Below are 23885 nucleotides of genomic sequence, written 5' to 3' on the forward strand. Positions count from 1 at the left end.
ACTCAACGCAGAAGCATGACATTTTCAGTGCTGATAGAGCAACCTTTGGAGATATGTATTTGGTATATCTCAACCACCGGAAGTACGAAGCGCCGACGCTGGCTATGGTGCGAAAACAGTCCTATCAAGAATTTCAAAAATTTAAACACCTTTTCTACGATAACTTTTTACCTAGAAATATTTTGTAAAAGCATGAAGAACAAAAGAAGTGTAGAATTAAAAGATCTTTCAAATGATATCTCGGAAAAAGGGCTGGCCCCAAAAATTAAGGGCCAAAGAGGGCCGAAAGTTTTTCGTTTATATCTCAAAAAGTATTGAGAATTTGCAATACATCAAAGAAGCAAAGTTGTTCAAGATTTCAAGCTTAATCTACGGGCGTCGTCAAAATACATCCGACGACATCACTTCCGGCCAAACCGGAAGTAGTCGGAAAACGCGTATTTTGGTCATTCTTGACAAGTTTTTGGGTATTTTATGTCACTAGGAACATAAAAATAAATTTTCCGTCCGTCGTCGTCACTTCCGGTCAAACCGGAAGTAGCAAAAAATGGCTTATTTTTCCATTAATTAACATAGATTTTGAGGATTCAACCAATTTTGGGGCTTTATTTCTCATATTCGTTAAAAATGAAAACTACTTCCGGTCAAACAGGACGGAAGACCTAATCGTTGCTTTGCAACGAGCTTTGCTCTAGTTATTATTAATATTTTTCTTCTTCCTGGGTACTTATTTGTCCGGGAGTGATCTTGTAAACTACACATCCGACTTAGGTAAAACCTTTTTAGGGTAAGTAGGCATGTTATGTTAATTTGCGGAACGAAGGTCATTTTGCGCACACATGCTTGCAAGAGCATGCACGTGCAACGTGAAATGACCGATTAATTGATATAGGCGTAACTTTTTAAATTTTTGATGAAATGCTTTGAAACTCATAATATAAGGATATATTAGTAGCATAGACAATATGACATGGTCAAAATAGCAAGATCTCACGCGCATGCACGTGCACTTCGCTCTGATTGGCTGAAACTAAAGTCTCTATATCTTTCTTGTTTTTTGACTAAATCCCTTGAAATTTTGAACATAGCCAAACATTACGATATTCTACAACATGATATATAGCAATTATCATGAAAACACGTGCATGCACGTGTGCTGCAATCTGATTGGCTTAAATTTTAAATAGATATATCTCCCTTGATTTTCAACCAAACAGGATGGGATTTGGAACATAGATAGATATAATGGACCTCTACAAAAAGGTATGGTCACCATGCACATGCATACACGTGCATGTACATGTGCTTCAATCTGATTGGCTGAAACTTAAAACAGCTAAAACTCCCTTGGTCTTCAACCAAACGGGGTGGGATTTAGAGTATAGATAGATGTAATGGACTTCTACAAGGTATGGTCACCATGCTCATGTATGCAAGTGCATGCACGTGAAATGAGTAAAATAAAAGATGCACTTGAATGAGCGTATTTTTTAATACTTTTGAATTAAATACTTTAATATTTAGTATATTAAAATATATGGATTCTGTTGACAATATGATATGGTCATATTATTTAATGAAGCTTACAGCGGATATGACACCAAAAGGGAGTTGGCGAGCGTTTGGGGAACATCTGTAACGGTCCCCGTTACAATTAGCACTAGTTATACTTCTTCTTCCTGATGAGTACATGGAATTTGGGGTAAAATCTGGTATTCCTATAAATGCTTCAGAAATCCAGATTATGATAATTAAGTGTCCATATTAACAAAACTTGAATGTATATCTGTAGTACCTATATTCATTATTAACTTTATCCTTTGTAGATGCCTAGAAGAAAGTATTGGAGGATGAGTGGTGCCAAGAAAGAGATACGGACTGACAAGACTGAGGAGACTGGCCTCATGAAAAACAGTAAAACAATGTCTGACCTTGACTTGACTGAGGAGACTGGCCTCTTAAAAAACAGTAAAACAATGTATGACATTAGAATGACTGAGGAGACTGGCCTCGTGAAAAACAGTAAAAGCAATGTTGACACTGAGGATCCTGCCCTCAGCTTACAAAAAAAAACAGGTCAAACAAAGAAACTTGTGCAACAAATCTGCTGAATGATTTTTGTAAGACAAATTTGCTGAATGAACTATGTGAAACAAATCTGCTCAATGAATCTCATGAAAAGAATTTGCAAAACATTACTGAACAAAAATTTACAAACATTGCCTCAATCACTAAAACAGTACAACATAATCATGGTGTAATGGCTGAAGAAGGCGAACCACTTAGTCATGCAATCGACCAGGTTTGCAATACAAAATTTGTATTTGGGTCATTTCATCAAGGGGATGCAAGGTTTTCATCATTTTCTAGAGGAAATCAGTGTACGTGCAATGCACTTACTATGCTGATTAAAAGTTACGAAGGATTTTCATTCTCAACAGAATTTATTGATAGCACTTTAATAGCAGGAGATCGGGTTTATGTTATGCTGGTCAAGAATTTGCAGCAAAGACAAATGTTTCTTAACAAACTACTTAAATTTGATGAGTTGCCAAGTACCTTAACTTTAGGAGAAAATCATCATGTCATTAAGAAATTTGAAACAATGTGGGGATTACTTGTCTCTGAAGAACAAATTAGTCAAGTGAAATCATTGCATCAAGCTTTAGAAGAGGCATTTCAAATTTCTCGATATTTGCTGATAATGATAGGGGCAATTTGTTCTGGTATATACAAAGTATCAGACAATGAATATTACTTATTTGACTCTCATTCACATGACAGTGATGGAATGTCTGCCTGTGATGGTAAATCAGTACTAGTACAAAGCAAGAGTATTGATGATTTGGTGTCATATTTGTACAGTATGTATAACAGCATGCATATAGACTTTGCAATGCAGTTTGAAATCTTGCCAATCTCGATTAAGACTTTGCATCATAGTTTTCCAGAGAAAAGCCCATTGCAGAAAAGATTTTACAAAATGGATGATCATCTCTCTTCTGTGACAAATTCAGATCAAAGCCCATGCAGGAAAAGGTATATGAGAGAGTATATGAGGAGAAAAAGAGAGAATGTACAATTTAAGCAAGAAGAAAGAAAGAAAGATACACATGCAAAAAAGATGAGAAGACAAGATGATGATGTAAAAAGCAGAGAAACAGAAATTGCAACATTTGTAAGGAAATTAAAAAGGCAGAATGCTGAAATAAGACAGAAAGAAAAGGAAAGAGATGCAGGTGCAAGAAAGTTCCAACGACAGAATGTCGAGATAAAAGAGAAAGAAAGGGAAATGGATAAGCTTGCAAGAAAGATAAAACGACAAGATTCTGAAATTAAAGAGAAAGAAAGGGAAAAGGATAAGCTTGCAAGAAAGTTAAAGCGACAAGATGCTGAAATTAAAGAGAAAGAAAGGGAAATGGATAAGCTTGCAAGAAAGTTTAAACGACAAGATACTGAAATTAAAGAGAAAGAAAGAGAAATGAATAGCGCTGGTAGAAAGTTAAAGCGACAAGATGCTGAAATTAAAGAGAAAGAAAGGGAAAAGGATAAGCTTGCAAGAAAGTTAAAGCGACAAGATGCTGAAATTAAAGAGAAAGAAAGGGAAAAGGATAAGCTTGCAAGAAAGTTTAAACGACAAGATACTGAAATTAAAGAGAAAGAAAGAGAAGTGAATAGCGCTGGTAGAAAGTTAAAGCGACAAGATGCTGAAATTAAAGAGAAAGAAAAGGGAAATAAATACCGCTGGTAGAAAGCTAAAGCGACAAGATGCTGAAATTAAAGAGAAAGAAAGGGAAATGGATAAGCTTGCAAGAAAGATAAAACGACAAAATACTGAAATTAAAGAGAAAGAAAGGGAAATGAATAGCGCTGGTAGAAAGTTAAAGCGTCAGAATGTTGAAGTGCAAGAAAAAGAAAAAGAGGGCAGTAGAATTTCAAAAAGAAAATGCAGAGAAAACCCAACTGTTCTTGAAAAGGAAAGGTTAAGAAAGCAAGCTAAACGAAGTAACATTTCATTTAGAGAAAATGAGAGATTGCTAAATAGGGAACAGAAACAGAAGCAAAGAGCAGATAAAGAATATTGTGAAAAAGTAAATGAACAACAGAGACAGAAAAGATTTGGAATAGATATAGAGGCTTGCATCCAAAATTTTCATGAACAGATCAGATATGGTCCAATTTTTGTATGCTCATGTTGTCAGCAAACATGGTTCAAAGAAAGCGTTTCTAAAGTGGAAAATGTCAAACTAGATGATAAATGTAAAAGCAAGTTTCTTACAAGCACTGTGTCTGTTGCTGTTCATCAATAAGAGAAAACAAAATTCCAAAGTTGTCTGTCTTAAATGGTATGATGTGGCCACTAAAGCCAATGGAATTAGATTTGTTTCCTTTAGAAGAAAGGCTTGTATCTCTGAGAATATCTTTTATGCAAATAAGAGAGTTGCCAAGGGGTGGACAATATTCTGTAAGAGGAAATATTGTGAATGTTCCTGTTGATATTCAACCTACTGTAAATAGCCTGCCAAGAAAATTAGATGAAAATGTCACAGTTCCTGTCAAATTAAAGAAAAAGTTGTCATATCAAAAATGTGATTATCATGAAAATGTACGGCCAACAAAAGTACTGATGGCGTTGCACTGGCTTATGAACAATAGTGAAGAATGCAAATATCAATGTTGATAAAAACTGGTTTCAAGAAATTACAACTTCAGCAAGTGAAATTGTTCAAGAATTGGTGCAAACACAAGGGAGAAGCAACCAAAATGCTGATGATCTTGAGACGGTTGATGATGATGATGAATTCTGTGAAGTAGATGGAGTTGGTAGAGATGGTAATTGTGATACTCTATTAGATGATGCTTCACAAGACATGAATCAGGTTTACACATTTGCTCCAGGTGAAGGACAACGCCCGCTTAGTTTATATCAAGATCAGACAGCTGAGTATTTATCGTTTCCAACAATTTTTTGTGGAAAGGAAAGATTACAAGATGACGAAAGACAAGTACGGGTGTCCTATGCAAATATTGCTAAATGGGAATTAAGGAGTGTTGATAGACGTGCCGCCCAGTCTGTTCCAAATTTGTTTTTCAAGTTGAAAAAAATACAAATGAAACAAGTTACAGACAAATGCAATCTGGCTCTTAGAAAATGCAAAACCAAAGGAAAATCCATAACAGCAAATGAAATGAAGAATCCTGAAAATGTGAATAATCTTGTTAGACATGATGAAGGTTTTTTTGTGTTCAGGCAGTTAAGAAATTCGCCTGCATATCTTGAGACTAGAAAAAAAGATGTATTTGCTATGATCAGACAGCTAGGTCTACCAACATGGTTTATGTCACTGTCTGCAGCAGATACAAGATGGAATGATCTCATCAGAGCACTTGGAGTGTTAAATGATGGAAAAGAATACACTGATGAAGAAATCGACAGTATGACTTGGTTTGAAAAATCAAAATTAGTACAAAAAGATCCAATCACTTGCTCTAGGTACTTTGATCATAGGTTCCGTATGTTTATGAATTCAGTGTTAAGAAGTGATCATCATCCAATTGGGATTGTAAAAGACTTCTTCTACAGAACTGAATTTCAACAAAGAGGATCACCACATATTCATATGATTGTTTGGATAGAAAATGCACCAAAGTACCATGAAAATACTAAACAGGAGATAGTAAATTATGTAGATAATTACCTGAAATGTGAAAAAAATGAAGAGGATGATCTGACTGACTTACAAGTGCACAAACATTCACAGACATGCAAAAAGAGAGGTAAAGCTGTATGTCGATTTGGTTTTCCCCTTCCACCTCTTGAAGAGTCTCTAATTTTGGAGCCACTAGAGTGTGATGTTGATAAGTACAAGAAAATGTATGATGATATTCAAAAACAACTAAATGATATGAAAAATGGATGTGATTTGCCCTACAAGGAGCTCCTGAGCACAGTACTTAAGATATCTGAGGAAGATTACATTAAATGCATTAGAAGTTCACTGAGAGGTCCAAAGGTTTTTCTAAAAAGAAATCCATGTGATATGAGGGTCAACTCTTACAACAGTGTTGTTCTTGATGCGTGGAAAGCTAACATTGACATTCAGTATATTTTGGACCCATATGCCTGTGCAATGTATATTGTTTCTTATATAAGTAAATCACAAAGAGGGATGAGCGATTTACTGAACAGAGCTGCAAAAGAAGCTAGAGAAGGAAATCTTGACATAAAAAGACAGGTACGTCACATTGGAAATCATTTTCTCAACAGTGTAGAAGTTGGAGCACAGGAAGCTGCATATTTAGTTTTACAAATGGCAATGACAAAAGCATCAAGAGATGTTGTGTTTATCAACACAAGTCCATCAGATGACCGAGTCATTCTCATCAAAACAGACACTGAATTGGAGAAGTTGACACCAAATTCTACAGATGTGGAATGTAGCAATGTAATTAAACGATATGCAAAACGCCCAAAACAGCTTGAAAACTGGTGTTTAGCCGATTACGTATCACAATTAGATGTTGTATTCCCTAAAGATAATGAAAGAGAGTTCACTGAAAATGAAGTGAATGATGATGATCAAGACAATCAGTCAGATGATGAAGACAATGCAGATCTTGATTTTAGTGAAAGTGATACACTAGTGACTCTGAGAAATGGCATAAAAATTAGACGACGGAAAGTACCAAGGGTAATTAGATACGTTCGATTTAATATCAAAACTGATCCAGAGAATTACTATAGAGAAAAGCTCATGCTGTTCATGCCTTGGAGAAATGAATCCATTGATCTGATATCAGGAATGGACACATTTGAGAAGTCATTTCATCTGAAAAAGTCTTTTCTTGCTCACAAAGTCAAGGAATATGAATTCAATGCTGAACAGCTTGATGCTGCTTTACAAATGGCAACTGAGGATATTTCAGAAGCTTATGATGAATTGGCACCAAATGCTCAACAAACGGAAGCAGAAGATGAAAATGAAGGATCACTTGAATCTGAAAACTATGTTCAATTTAATCCTGAAAGGCCAATTGAACAGAGACACTATGATATAGGATCTGACCTTGGGATTCCATCAACAAGACAAATAACTGAAGAAAGTTCTGTAAGATTACCAGACAATGAATACCTGAAACTGTTAGGAAGTCTTAATGTAAAGCAGCGGGAATTTTTCAATCATGTCTTGCAATGGATCAAAACAAAGACAGATCCTATTTATTCATTTTTATCTGGAGGTGCTGGTGTTGGCAAATCAGTATTGATTAGAGCACTCTATCAAGCTCTGCACAGATATCTATGTTCCATAGAAGGTGAAAATCCAGATGACATCAGAATACTTCTTTGTGCTTATACCGGCAAGGCAGCATACAACATTGGAGGGGCAACTATAGCATCTGCTTTCCACCAAAAAATTAATCAAAGTCAACAAAGTTTGCACTGTGATGAGTTGAACACTTTTCGTACAAAGTACCAAAACCTAAAATTGATCATTATTGATGAGATATCAATGGTTGGAAATAGATCATTAGCACTCATTGACAGTCGTCTACAACTTCTCACAGGCATCAAGAAACCATTTGGTGGCATAAGTATCATAGCTGTTGGTGATTTTTTTCAACTAAAACCTGTGATGGACCGTTGGATCTTTCAGGATTTAAATCATGGTGCTCAAGCTCTTGCAAACAATCTTTGGAAAGAGCATTTTTGCATTTTTGAGTTGGACGAAATAATGCGCCAGAAAGACGATCTTGAGTTTGCTCAACTCCTAAATCGCCTTCGTTACAATATCATGACAGAAGAAGATATGAATGTAATACACAGATGCATGATAACGGAAACGAGTGACAATTATCCACATCATGCTCCTCATCTATTTACACAGAATTCTAAAGTAAATGCATACAACAATCAGTTGATTGAAAAACTTGAAGGAGAAAAGGTCATAGTGAATTCAGTGGATAGTGTTCTAAAGGATTATTCAAAGGAACTTAAGGAAAAGCTGCTTAGATCTCTATATAAAGCAGATGATGTTAGCAAAACTGCTAATTTGATGCAAAAATTGACTCTTGCTGTTGGGATGATCTATGATATCTCAGTCAATGTTGATGTATCTGATGGTTTAACAAATGGGTCATCATGTAAGGTACAATTAATTGAAAGAAGAATGGACGGAATATCAAGACCAAGCATTGTGTAGGTAAATTTTTTTGATGCTGCTATTGGAAAAATTACTCGCAAGAAATACAAACATTTGTTTCATGATGGAATCAATGTGGACTGGACACCAATTTTTGAAGTTCAGCGGTCTTTTGTATTGAATTACAATACTTTTCAGAGAATTCAATTTCCATTACGACCAGCTGCAGGGAAAACAGTTCATAAAGCACAAGGTTGCACTGTTGATGAAATTGTAATTGATTTGTCTCAGACTAGAGTGAGGAAAAATGCACATATTCACTATGTAGCATTAAGTCGAGTACGATCAGTGGATCATCTGCACATCCTAAACTTTAATGAACAGGCATTGGCTATGGATGAACAAGTAGTAGAAGAAATGGAAAGAATGAAAAAAGATGTGCCACTGCTTCTTTGTTACGTCCCATTATACCAGGTCGATTTGCATTCTTTCAAAATTGTGTTCAACAACTGTAGATCACTTCATAAACACTTCCCACAAATTCAAGATGAACCAAATATTATTGCATCAGATGTTGTTGCATTCTCAGAGACAAGATTAGGTACTGCTGATGTAGCTGAAAATTATCAACTGAAGGGATACACAGCAGTATTTAACCATGAGCCTACATGTAATCTGGACAGACGCCCGTATCATGGAACAGCACTGTATGTGAAAAATGTCTACAACATGACCTGCATCTCAAAGCTGAACACTGGTTCCATGGAATTCATCATGGTAAATATACATTTAAACCAACATAGAGATGTCCAAGTTGTAGTTATTTACAAATATCCATCTTGCTCTTTGGGAGATTTCAAACAACATGTGGAGATGCACATAAAACCCTTGATTGATGAACAGAAAGACTTGGTATTCTTAGGAGATTTTAATTTTGATTTGTTTGCTGGGCATACAGACTTTCTAACTTTTATGGAAAAAGGCTTCAGTTGTAAACAAATTGTGCGTAAGATTACTCATGACTCTGGTTCTAAACTTGACTTAATTTTTACAAATATATCCCCATGTGAAACAGATGTGATTGAAGCATACTGGTCAGATCATAAAATGGTGTACTGTGCATTTGATAAGAATTTGCATTAAATACAATGGGGCACCAAATAAAAAACAATTCTGAGGGAGATCCATGAGAATACCCCCTCCCTCACCCCCTTGTCCCAGTCCTAGTGTACCCTTGAATTTTTAGGGGTATACTGGATTATAATGGATTCATCATGTCCATCTGTCTGGGTATTAATTTGTCAAAGTCTAAAGCTATTTTTTATGATATGCTGCCATAATAGCCATCATCTAAAAAATTAGAATAATGGCAAAAACGTACAATGTTTACATTTCGTGGTTTTGGATGAATATTACTTTTGCAAAGATTCTTTATGAAAAAGTGATCTGTTTTGATCTCATTGGATGCCATGATTGTAAAATATCATTCAGTAATATGACTAAGAAGTTGAGTATTTTATGATCCAAAAGCTTCAACAATTGGTATAATTGTGTTCTTTACTCAATAGAGATTAACATGACCTTCAGCTAATATTCAGGCCATTCCCTTGGCCATTTTCAATAAATTTATTAAGATTTCAGAGAAGTATATATATGTCTTTCCTTATTCGTTTGTTGGGTATTAGCCCTGTTTGGACAATTTTTTTTTATTATAAACCACTGTTTGAAAATGTGAATTTTGTACTTTATCTTTGTATTTTATCAATTCTGTTTTAAATGAAGACATTTACATTTTAAACCTGTCGATTACATACTGAATTCTTATTGTACTTATACATACATGTATATAATATGTTTACTTTCTTACGACTTTATTTGTAAAAAGTAATAATTCCTTATCTTTTTCTATGACTAGTAACAGTTAGTGCTGAATTTTTTTTATGAATATTTGAATTAAAATGAAAGGTCATATTCATAAATAAATGCATTTTTGCACCGGTATATTGATCAACTGTTGATTTTATTTCTGTCGATTTGTAAAATTGTGAACAACTCTTTTCATGTATATGTATAAGAACTCTACTTATGAATATATAGTTTGTAAAGTTCTTTTGGTTTTTATTGTTATAAGTAATCATGTATATTCATTTTGTAGTTTATTGAATTATAAGATATATCTTGTCCATTCTGAGTATAATGTATTACCATTTAAAGAGTTCAAATATCTTACAAACAATATTGATTGTTTCAAAAATTGAGAATCATCTTTCCTTTAATATTACATTGGATTTTAATACCGATAACTGGATTTTGTGTTGGAAACTTTTGTTATTCTGATGTTTTGTGATCTTTCTTGAAGGACATTAAAGGATACGCTTCGATAGACTGCACTGATTGTGACTCTAGACCATGCAAATAATTGTGAATCGATCTGACTCTTTCAGCTACTTTGTATGTCATCTTCTCATAATATTTGCCAAATATATCATTCCAAAAATTAAACATGTGTGATCTTAAAAAAAGTGGAAACCATTGGGTTGGATCTCTTCATTGACTGTGTGACTTTTATCTTTTGTTGAAATATTTGCAACTTTATTTTGATCTGTGCCTTGTTTAGTTTTCTTTCTTTGATAGTGAGAAAACCATGATAAAACTGGACATACAAAATATTAATTTATATTTTTCACTTAATTATATCTTATTTATACTATGTCAACTTCTTTTAAATATATTTCTTCAAAATAAGAACGCATACATTTTAAAAATGTCATTAAATTGTCACAGCTATATAGTCAAACTTTAAATATAAAGTCTCAGAATCCCTGATTCAAATGAATACCACATAGATCATGAAGATTTTGTGAGCATCAAGTGATTAAAGATGACTTCCAGTAGATCAAATTTAATATGTACAAAATGTATAATTTACAGGTAAGTATGAAAAGAGGGGGTCAATGGCCAGCCCGTAAAGGGAGGTAAACCTACCTCTTTTAGAAAATAATGAAAATACTGATATGATAGCACATGATATGCTACATAATAATAAAAAAAATTAGATGAATAAAAAGAGTTCCCTTAAAATTTCAACAAGATTCTTTGAATCAGGGGTTCTGGTAATATAAAGTGCTATGCATATTTTTGTAACACATAAAAACTCCTTTTTTTCCCAATCACTTACACATACCTTTCCCGTTTTCGCTTTCGTTGGGAAAGGTACGTTCATTAAGTGATTGTGTTTTTTTAAAATGATCAATACATTTAAGAAAAAATGCATATTTTGACTGCATTCTCAAAGGATTTTTTCCCATTCTATATTCATCAAGATTTATTGTCATTTGCAATTTTATGTTTTAAATTTAATTATACATGTACTGATTTTATTAATACATGTTTGTATTTGACTTAATTACTACTTCACATGTATGTGAAAGTAAGTTTCAAGATAAGTAATATATTTCAAATTGTATATTCTAATATCAAATTTGTCAACATAGTGTAATATATTCCATATTGTTAATCATTGTATCTGTTATTTTACTTTAAAAGAAAGTTCATATTGTTACCTGCAGATAATCATTAGCTAGCTGAAGACTTGCATAACTTTCTTGTTAATAAATAAAGTTTTAAGCACAGTCAAACATTTTTCTTGTTCACTGAAGGGAGGTTAGTAACAGATTGCACTTGTCAAACTGACTGCAAAATACCATAATTAATTAACAATCTTTGGCTCATATAAGGAATTACAGTATGTGCATGTATGCCTGAAGCCTAGATGTTCAAAATTCCTGGTATAAAGAATGCAATTTGTCAAACTGGAATTTAAGCATCTCCATAATATGTGGATTCAATATACAAGTAGTTCTTGCATTTCAGTTCAGTTTTGATGATGCAAAAATATGAAGTACTGAAATATTTCATGTCAAGAGAAATAAAATAATCAAGTTTAGATGGCCCAAGATGGTTCAGGTGAGCGATGTGGCCCATGGGCCTCTTGTTCTACTTCTGATTAAAATTAATAATTAATTAATTAAAAGTAAAATGCAAGTAGGGCACCTACAAAGGAATCAATGCCTTTCATAGATAAACTATATTTGATTAAGATTTGATAGTTTCTCCAAGGTATCGCAATCTGAGTTTGAATCGTTCATGTTTTGCCTCTGTCCTGTTGTCTGTTTTATTAACGAACTATCACTGTGTGCTATAGCTATACCTGGCAAAAGAAACACAAACGAGTACAAAGTTGTGTCTGTTGTGTTTTGTTGTGTCTGTCTCCTTTGAGCGGCACAAGTATCGATCGTAATTTGTAAACAATATATGACTTGAAAAGATTGCCCAACAATCACAAGCGATTTATTTATCTATCATCAACTTAGCCATTTTATTTCGTAGAAGTTGTACACTGCATGTTTTATTAACACAGAAAATGTTTGAAACTGCAAAAAAAAATTAAATTAAAAAGAAGCAATTACCTTTAATATTTAAAAAAAAATCACCATGAAGGCTGGATGTATATAAAATGGTGAAAAGATTGCAAAATACTTGAGGATGCTTCCATTTAAATATGACCAATAGTAGCTTTTCTGTTCTCCAGAAGAAGGTTTTAAAGATTTTCCCTATATATTTCAATGTAAAACTTTGATTTTCCGCTTGGTCCCGCCCTCCCTACAGGAGTCATGATTTGAATAAACTTGATTCTACACTACCTGAGGATGCTTCCCCCTAAGTTATATCTTTCCTAGCCCAGTGGTTCTTGAAAAGGAATTTTTTAAAGGCTTTTTCAATACATTCCTATGCAAAAATTTCCTATCTAAAAATTCCCCCTATTGTAGCCCCACCCTACCCCCAGGGGTCATAATTTGAACACATTTGATTTTACACTTCCTGAATATACTTCCATATAAGATAAAGCCTTCCTGGCCCAGTGGTTCTTAAGAAGAAGATTTTTAAATGATATCATTAATTTTCACTAATTCACAATTATCTCCCCTTAGAAGAGGATGTAGCCCTTCATTTTAACCAAAATTTCATCACCCAATTATACTTTGTGTCAAGTTTGGTTGAAATTGGCCCATTGGGTCTTGAGAAGAAGTCAAAAATGTTAAAAGTTTACAGACGGACAAACGGACGCCGAACAAAATATGATCAGAAAGGTTCACCTGAACCTGAGGTGAAAATGATTTGAATCCCTTGTAAGACAAAAATAAATATTTAACAATAGAGGGAAGTATTGCTTATTTGCTTTTCGAAGAATTGTCAAAACACTGCAGGTTTGATGGTTTATATTATATTCTCACACGCATTCCCCTTCCATTTATTCCTAAATACGTCGGTATATATATAGAACAGGCATTTAAAAAATTGAATATGCAGTACAATTCGGCTCGGGACGATCGATTCCTTTAAATTCTTATCCCCGTATGGTTTTCAATATTTTAACACTGAATCCATTTTAGTGTTATATGATGTCATCAACATCTATTCTAACATTTCGCACATAGTTTAGAACCTGTGGCCATAGAACACTAGATGTATTGATTTCCTAATCTTTATGATTGATCTACTAAAGACTTTGTTTTCAAAAGTATATATTATATAACTTGGAAAAGAAATCACCCATTTTAGCTGATAGTCCACACTGCTATGGGAACCAAAGTTGCTCCAACTTACGCTACATTCAATTGGACTACTATTTGTACTCAGATTCAATACACAAGAGCATGCTCTACAATTTCAAAAATGAGCTTAATCATTGACAAACAAGTTGATGAAACAAATATATCGGCAGTCACGTTTAAAGTCGTAAGTTCTGTGATCGATACAATGACCTTGTCAATACAATTTATTATTCCTTCAATGATTTGATAACAAATGTTAGTCATAAATGTTAATTATCGATCATGACAAGGAGCACAAGGCGGGTAACCGATCGGCAGAGGACGGTCACTCCTACTTGGCACCTGGTCCCACCTCTGACATTTTGAAGGACCGTATTTGAGCTGTTCCTTCTTGGTATTGTTTTATGGTCAAGAATACTGTTCGTTATATTCATTTATATTTATTGTGGTGTCCAGAAAATTGACTATCAAATATCTTTATTTACTCCTCGCAGACATATAAACTATACAAGGAACAAAAAAAATAGATGTGCCGTGCTACAGCATATTGTAGAAATGATATAGTGAAACATAGATGAAGACAACAGACAATCGTTGACAGTTACTATTTTTTTTTTTTGCAAACCTGGAACATGGATGCGAGATATACCAAAGAGTTAGGTGCCTTGGACGAGTACCCGGTAAGCATCCCCTGTCGACTGGTCATACGCGCCTTGAGTCGTCTGTCTAACAGGTAAACGGAATATTACTGAGCCAAATTAAAGAAAAACAAAAGCTTGAAAATTGGAAGAAAAAAAAAACACCTCAGCCAAAATAAGTGATCCGATATAAGGTTTTTTTTGCTAGCAATATCATTATACGACCAAAAGAGATAAAGAATAGAAACTGCCGAATCTGGCCCCTTATTTGACGTAAAAACCAGAACACGGTAAAAAAAAATGTTGGTTTGTAGTGACGAACTTAAAATGATGCTTGTTTTAAAACCAGCACTTATTTTGATTAAAAATTACACAGAGGTAACAAGAGGGCACTGAAACGGGGCGTTATCTCAATTCTGTTGGAATTTCGTCAAAACCAGGAAACATAGAGCATGCACAAGCTGGCCTATCTAAGAGTTTTATAAATAACATGCATCAGATATACATGTATGATATATATGAATTTGGCAGATAGGCAAGTCTGTGCTCTGTGTTTTCTGAAACAAAAGGTGCCGTAAAATCAATGAAAATTTGCATAAAATTTGAAAATTGACATATTTTCTGGCCTTCCTGTGAAATCTGTGTTTCGCACAACCTAGAACCAATATACTAATTCTGTGTCAGGGGCGATGACAGGTTTTCATTGATAAACTGTTGTAACATTCCAAAAGGCAACCCAAATCAGGGACCAAAACGGACCTTACCATAGCTTGTCCGTAACGAAATCTTGACCTTATACGAAGTTGTTGAAATCCTTGCAACATAATTTTATCTACCTAGATTAATTATCGTATTTAAAGCATATTTTAAATACTTAATTGCTAGTAAGTTGGGAGAAGTGTACATAAGATGCATAATATAGAGATTCTCAAAAAAAAAAAACAACCAAACACACCAAAATAAAAATAATAATCTAAAGCCAGAATCATGAATAACAAAGAGAATTTTTTATATAAAAATTACTGTTTCTCGTCCCTTTTAAAAGACCTTGAGGAACAGAAAATTGATTGCGTGATCAAAATTTGTGACCGAGTGGCTGAAGGAATCATCAGTAGTTTTGCTCGCTGTCAAAAATTGATTTTTCTCAGAATCTATTAATATAAATTTTATTTATAAAAATGCCGAATTGGTTTTTTATTTACTACCTTGGTGACGTTATATTAGAGCTTATTTGTGCACAAGAGGAATAAATGAACATATCTTAAACAGGCGTAATAAATGATAATAGAAAACAGCGGGGATGATTTTTCAGAAACAAATTGTCATGAGATGGAGGTCGTTTTATCGAACAATACAAGAAAAACATTGTGTTTGGGGTTTTTTTCTGTTTTTGATTGTTGGAGTAAGAATTTCCGGAGAAGTTTCTTGATGTTCAAAGTAACCAAGAGAGATCAGTTTGAAAGAAAAATCAACATATTCTTGATATCCCTCGCTGTAGCGGACTTTTGTATCTGGTTAATTTCTGGTTATGCCTCCCTCAATTTTTCACAACTTCATCGAATCGTTTTTTTTTTATCAGAAATACACTCACTATAAATATATTTTTTGCGTTGGACACAATGTTAACAATCTTTTTTTATTAGGTATGAATCGACCTAGGCAGTGTGCTAAAGGCTAAAGTACTAAAGGCTGTAGTTTTAATCATTTAAAAAGTATTGTCATTATTGGAGTATTCTGATCTAGCATCTCTACTGGCCAGTGGGGACCATATATGAAATTAAATCAACATGCTATTTTTTCCATTGCCAATAACTAATGATATTATAGTATACCCAGTCAACATTTAAAACACTTAGAGTTTGTTTATTTGGTAATCGGATGATGAAAAATGACCAAAGAAAAAGAAACATTTTTGTATCTTCAAAAGATCAATATTTTATGTCTTCAAACTTTATTCAAAGCAATACAAGCAACTTATTTGAGAATTTTAAGTTGCTATTAAAATGTGTCAATAAGATAGATTGAAACTAGATTCAAACCTTATGATCAATTAGACTACAATAAAGTATTGATTAAGTCTTGGATTGGATACATCAAAACTACAGTAAATCTGTACCTGTACTATTTTGTAGTTTAAAATATACATGTACTGATCGCAGAGGTCTGAAAATAGATATAATCATTTTTTAAATAAACTTTCTATGCCATATAGATGTAGTTTAATAAAAATTGCAGGCAGATAGTAAAAGTAATTTGATACAGTGATGGCGACGAAGTGCTTTTCACATAACTAAGGTTTCTTCTAAACTTGTCTGTGTTTTAAAGATAACGTTAACTGTTATATTGATATTTCCGCAAATTTTCGTATTTATTGTGAAATATACTGGACAAAATAAGTTAAGGATCATGGTTTTGAATTGTTTTCCCTTAACAATTATAATATATTTTTTACGTTATAGTTCAACTGTGTATTCTTTAACAAGTTATCGATACGAAAATGCTACCTGTAGGGTCGTGCAATTCATGCCCAATTCATGCTTTACTGAATGCCGACACAGTGTGAAAAACAAAGTGATTCAGGGTATACAGATTGGTAATTTGAAAACGTGTTTTAAGTTGTGTACATTTTTTGATGACCCTGTGACATTTCAAGCCATGAGACGTCACTTAACTGGCTTTGAGGCAGCCCAAGCTGTAGGTATGCTTCAATCTGGCAGTACTCAAAGAACTGTTGCTGCACACTATAATGTGTCCCAAAGTGTCATTTCACGATCATGGAATCGATTCCAACATACTGGTACCGTTGCTGGGAGACCACGTTCTGGTCGTCCGAGGTCAACCACGGCTCGTCAGGACCCTTATCTGGTCAATATGGCAAAATGGCAGAGGTTCCAGAGCCCTCTTAGGCTAAATACAGACTTTCAAACAGCAACAAGAGTGCGGGTAACACCACAGACAGTTCAAAACAGACTCCAAGCGGCTAATATCCGAGCATTCCGACCAGCAGTTCGGCTCAAACTGACCCCAAGACACAGAACAGCCAGACTCCAATGGGCACGAAACCGTGTCAATTGGCAACTGCGTCATTGGACCCCTGTTCTTTTTACAGATGAGTCGCGCTTTAGTGTAGACTTTCATGACGGTCGTAGACGAGTTTAGCGTACGACTGGTGAACGTTATGCAGATTGCTGTGTTGCTGAGCATGATCGTTTCGGGTGTGGTTCAGTGATGGTTTGGGAGTGGTATCAGTATACCCGGAAAAACTGACCTGCACTTTATCGCAGGAAATCTTACAGGGATAAGATATCGAGATGAGATACTGCACTCTATTGTCATGTTGTATGCAGGTGCTATCGGTGATGACTTTATTTTAATGGAAAACAATGCTAGACCTCACAGGGCTCGCGTCGTAACAGAATACCTGGAAAATGAAAACATTGAGCGAATGGACTGGCCCAGTCTTTCACCTGATTTGAATCCCATAGAACATGCTTGGGACAAGCTACAGCAAGCCATTTCAGCGCGCCCAGTACTCCCTAGGAACCGCGAGGAGCTTTCTGCAGCACTCGTCGAGGAATGGGCTAGATTGCCGAAAATCTTCTACCGAAGACTTATCCGCAGTATGTAGAGGCGTTGTCTTTCCGTTATTCAAGCACGGAAAATGTGATCTCTGGATCTGTACATTTAATTTCAGTTGATGTAATTAACACGTGTAACATTTCCACTTTGATGAAATGAAATTAATTGTTAGTTTTTCTACCTCGGTAAATCAATATGATTGATACAAATAGAAGCAAATGAAACTTCATTGTAATAGTCTGTTTTATATATAGTTATTAATTAATATAGAATTTTTTGTCTTTTTTTTTTTTTTACTTACATCTGCATCTACATATCAAGTATGTCTATTTCACACAGGTGGAATGCATATTGGATTCGTCTAAGTAGTTCTGTTTCTTTTTATTTTTCTTACAATTCCTCGATTATTGCACGTAATTATATTTTTTTATGTTCAAGCTTCAAACGCCTCACAAAACGTCATTAGTGCTATGAGAATACAAAGAAGTGTTTTCACCCAATGCAAGCATGGCGCATTGCTTAATGCATAGCATGTGCCATTTTCAACATATACATGCAGTGATAGTACGGGATGTCATTTATTACTTGTTAGATTTCCTTCCAGAAAAAAAGAATTAGATAATAGCATTCTTACTTTTTAACAAATTTAGTTTGCTCCATTGGATTTGGGCATCATCCGGGAATAATCCTTGAAGCTTATGTAAAACTTTTATATAATTTCAAAGCCAAATGACAATCTTTTTTCACAGTAAAATTTGAATAATATAATGTAAACTACAAGATTTTTTTTCAATTTACAGAAGTTGGAAGTTGGAACTAGTTTTACTGCTCAATTGCAAACAATCCAATTTTTATTTTTATTACGCAATGTGGATGGTTGTGTATATAAATTGGAACTAAACAAAAAGATGCGTTGAAAATGAACAAGTGAAAAAAAAAACGCCGACCTTTGATAAGAGATGGGATCAGATACAAAGAGGAAAAATGGACGTCCCCTGTTCGTAATCAATATAACTATTGAAACAAAGACTTAAATGTAGCAATTTTTAGGAAACATATTGGTCAATATGCTAAGACTTACATGTAACAATTTTTAGGAAAAATATTGGTCGATATACTACAAAATTACAGATTATATTTACTTACTATATCAATAAATTGATAAATTGACTGTATGATTTAGTAAATAATGACTTTAAACGAGATCGTTTAAAGTCGTCATTTTGTAAGTTCTGTGGTCGATACAATGACTTTGTCAGCAAATGCAATCTATCATTAATCAAAATGTAGACTGACTTTTTTCTTACTGTTTGTTAGGTCATTATGTACACAATGAGTTGTCAATGTAATTTTCTGATTTTTTCCCGAATATGACAAAGTGCAAACGGCGGGTATGACCGGTCGGAGGGGGGGTGCTTACTGCTCCATGGCACTTGATCCCACCTCTCTTTTTTGGAGGTTCGTGTTTTCTTTGCTCCAATTTGTATTTTTTCGTGGACTTTTGAGCTGTAATACTGTTCGTTATCTGTATATATTTCATTGAAATCCTTGAAGAAACACTCTTATTATCCCTTTTAAAACATAAAATTTTGTTTGTAAATAATACTTTATTGAATTTTGAGGATTATAACATTTTTTTACTGAATCAAGGATCAGTGAAAATATAAATATATGGGGGCAAAAACTGTCTTTTTTAATAAAGATTTTAAATCACTTTGTTCTACAAATTTTATGTAAACCCCTAAAGCATTTATTCAAATTATCATGTGGGCAAAATGATAGTTCATATCATTAAAAAATAATAGTCGGTTTTGCTTAAATCTTGATATTGTGCTCATTAGATCAGTAAAATCAACAAAATAAAAAAAATCGCTTATATATAATGAGTATAAATATGAAATGGTAACATTCAATATCCTGATAAAGCAATGAAAAATAATACAATTGACAAGTTATATCACATGTGTAGACACTATAATTACACGCTTCCGTATACTCGAGAGGATCTCTTGATAATTTTCAATAATAAGTAGTATATATTGTTTTGGAGTTATGTAGTTCGAATCGGGATAAGAAGTCGATCTGTGCAAAAATGTGGATTAGATTAATAAATTCACAAGGTATCAAAAATTCAGGATTAACATTTATTTCTCACAATAAAAAATCTTCATAAAATTGCAACAACAAGGATCATATCATTGTAAACGGAAGATCGATATCAAGTTTCAAATACAAAGTACTTTATATATAAATGAAAAGTGGGAAAGATCATGTCCGTCCGTCTGTATGCACGTCCGTCCTGTCTTTACGCTTTAAAAAAATCTCTTATTCGCAACTCCTCTTATACCACTCTTCAAATGTAAATTTTTAATGAAACTTTCACAGAATCTTTATTACATATTGCCATTGTGCACCTTTTATTTTGCTTTTTTTCACATATTTTGGGTCTCCGGCCACAGCAAAATAACAAATCAGTTATAACCATATAAAAAAGATTCACCTCTAGTTTTATAAATATTTTCAGCTACCTCCAGTCAGTACAAATCAATTTGTAAAATAGATTCATGATATTATTTTTTTTAATTTTATTGTATTTCATTTGTATCAACATAATGTTTATATGTGTTTTGTAAAAAAAATAAAATGATAGGAGAAATTCAAATTTTATTTTCATATTGTATACACTTCCTGTGACTATTTTCATACGTATTCTTAAATCTTTTATTCAAGAAATAATACAAATACGGATTTATCATTGAATTGAAATATCCAAGCCATGCTACCACGAACCAAGCAGTGTAAGAGGCTTTTATTCCAAAGAGATTCTCTAAAAGGAGAAGCAAAAAGAATGGAGTGGTACACACAGCAAATGCTCCCTGTAATATCAGAATTGTTCTTGTAACCCTGGTCTCCAGTTTATGATGCTGACGACGAGACAAAACCGTGCTTCTTTCTTCCAAATCATTACACAGAAATTTATTTCTGTTGCGAACTTTCAATACAATTTTTACACCAGCAACAATGTTTAATAAAAGTGGTATGTAAAATGCAAGTAGGGCACCCACAACGGAAGCCATGCCTTTCACATTTAGACTATATTCACATCCAACATTTTCTGAATTTAGAAGAACAATGGTCACTGAAATGGCAGTTGATAAAATCCAACATAATATTATCATCATTGTCACTACTTTCGAAGTCATTTTTCGGAAATATTTCAATGGGTCGCTCACAGCTATAAATCTATCGATATTCATACACGTAAAATGCAAAATGGATGATGTGGTAAACATGCAATCAAAGGCAAAAGTTACCTTACTGATCAATGTTCCATGTAATAACGACTGACTTATAAGGTCTTGAAGGATGGAGGGCAACATAACCAAAATAGCAACACAACCATCAGCAACTGCCAGAGAAATCACAAACACATTAATTTTTCTTTGGAAATCAGCTTTCCTTATCACTTTGAATATCAGCATAACATTTCCAAACACTGTGGCTCCCATGACAGAAAACAACAAAACCGCACAAGCTATTTTGGCAATAAGATTTGATAATTTCTCCGAGGTATCACAGTCTGAGATTGAATCGTTCATCTTTTTCCTCAGCCCTGTTGTCGGTTTTATTTACGACACTGTTTGCAGTATGCTTTACTTGGAAAAGAAACACAAACGAGTGTTGTATCTGTCCCCTTTGAGCGGCACAAGTATCAATCGTTTGTAAACAATATACGACTGTTTGGATTGCCCAACAATCTCGAGCGATTTATTTATCTATCATCAGCCTGGCCATGTTATGTCTTGGATATTGTACACTGCATGATTGATTAACACAGAAAACGTTTGAAACTACCAAAAAAATTACAATAAATAGTATAAAGAGAAGCAATTGCCTTTAACATAAAAAATCATCATGAGGATTGGATGTTCTAGTATATAAAATGGTAAAAAGTCATAATATTTTTATTTAAAATTTTCTCTTTGTTATTCATGCTTTTGATTTTGGTTTTTGGTTTGTTTTCTGTTTTGTTGTTTTATTGAGAATAAATGTATATTTTGCATACTGTGTGAGCTTCTCCCAATTTACTAGTATTAAGTATTTAAAATATGCTTTAAATACGATCTTTTTTTAATCCAGGCAGATAAAGTTACGCTTCAAGAATTTTAACATTTTCGTGTAAGGCGTTAATTCTATGGTCGTAACAATGATCTTGTTAGCAAATACCACCTATTAGCTGCTCGCCTTTTTGGCGGATGTGTTTTTTTTACCGATTGTTGATCTTTTGCTTTTATACCCCCGCTTGAAATGCCAGAGGGTATATAGTAATCGGTATGTCCGTCCGTCCTTCTAGCTGTACGTCCGTCCGTCTGTTACGCTTTGGGGTACCAATCTCTTATCCGCAACTCCTCTCAAACTACTGAATGAAATCTGATGAAACTTTCACAGAATCTTTATTATGTTCCCCAAACAAAGTTGGGGAACATATTGTTTTTACTCTGTTTCTTATTATTATGACATGGTCAAAATAGCAAGATCTCACGCGCATGCGCGTGCGCTTCGCTCTGATTGGCTGAAATTAAAGCCTCAATATCTTTCTTGTTTTCTGACAAAATCCTTTGAAATTTTGAACATAAAATCATTATGAGGTATCCTTGGAATATACTATATATAAATTATATGAAAAAGTCATTTAATTTTTATCAAACTTTAAATAGCTTAACTCTCCTTGGTTTTAACCAAACAGGATGGGTTTTTGAATATAGATAGATATAATGGATTTCTACATGAAGGTATTTTTTGTTTGCAATCTGATTGGCTTTTTTGTACCTTTGTTTTCAACCAAAAGGAGTGGGATTTGGAACATAGGTAGATGTAATGGACTTCTACAAGAAGGTATGGTCACCATGTTCATGTATGCACATGCGTGTACGTGAAATGAGTAAAATCCGAAATACACTTGAATGAGCGTATTTTTTTAATACTTTTGAATTAAATACTTTAATATTTAGTATATTAGATTAAATACTTCAATATTTAGTATATAAAAATATATAGATTGTGTAGACAAGATGATATGGTCATTACGCACATGCATTCACATGGCACGCGTGCAATGCTAAAATTTGAATGAACTTGGTACACTTCTGGGTAAACGTTGTTAAAGTCTCAGATGTATAGAGTTTGTCTCATTTAATGAAGCTTCAACATATGGCACCAAAAGGGAGTTGGGGAGGTTTGGGTAACAATGATCTTGTTACAATTAGCACTACTTACATATTGCCATTGGGCACCTCCTATTTTACTTTTTGATACGACACATGTTTTGCCATTTTATACATATTGGAGGCAGGGGTATCATTAAGTGAGCTCATTGATCTCAGTACCTCTAGTTTTTTTCCACTTAATTTGGCTACGGAATATTAAGTCTACCCGTTTGACACAAACGACTCAAAGGGCGTATTATCGGTTGGCAGGGGATGCTTTCTCGTTCTATAGGCACCTAACCCGGCATTGAAGTTTCTGGGTTTCGTGTTCCAGGGAAGTATCATTTTCAAAAAAAACCCTAGAGGTACTATGATCAATGAGCTGATTGAATGATACCCCGCCTCGATCCCATATGAATATAATGTCAGTGTTCATGTTTTGCAATGGAAAACCCAAAATATGTGTCCAATCAAAAAGTAAAATAGGAGATGCACAATGGCAATACGTAATAAAGATTCTTTGAAAGTTTCATCAAATTTCATCCAGTGGTATGAGAGGAGTCGCGGATAAAGTCTGAATTTTTAATACTAATACTTCGTAAATAAAACCGACAACAGGACTGAGGCAAAAGATGAACGATTCAAGCTCAGATTGTGATACCTCGGAGAAATTAACAAGAGATAAGAGATGGGTACCCCCAAAGC

General features: G+C 34.0%; 2 protein-coding genes across 2 annotated transcripts; one reads left to right on the top strand and one right to left on the bottom strand.

Annotated features, from left to right (window-relative positions):
• Positions 1-3797: 3797 nt before the first annotated feature.
• Positions 3798-17553, top strand: LOC134278001 (uncharacterized). Its single transcript, XM_062760304.1, has 4 exons — positions 3798-4260; positions 4714-8147; positions 8340-8918; positions 17011-17553. Exons 1-4 carry the CDS (start codon positions 3798-3800, stop codon positions 17551-17553), a joined length of 5019 nt encoding a protein of 1672 aa, XP_062616288.1.
• A 3056-nt stretch (positions 17554-20609) lies between these two features.
• On the bottom strand, positions 20610-21632 carry LOC134277999 (5-hydroxytryptamine receptor 1-like). Its single transcript, XM_062760302.1, has one exon. The coding sequence runs from the start codon at positions 21570-21572 to the stop codon at positions 20631-20633; it is 942 nt and encodes a 313-aa protein (XP_062616286.1). The 5' UTR covers positions 21573-21632; the 3' UTR covers positions 20610-20630.
• Between the last annotated feature and the right edge of the window lie 2253 nt (positions 21633-23885).

Source organism: Saccostrea cucullata, unplaced genomic scaffold (assembly GCF_032062105.1).
Source record: "Saccostrea cucullata isolate Sc308-1 unplaced genomic scaffold, CSIRO_AGI_Scuc_v1 ctg6995, whole genome shotgun sequence".
NCBI lineage: Eukaryota > Metazoa > Mollusca > Bivalvia > Ostreida > Ostreidae > Saccostrea > Saccostrea cuccullata.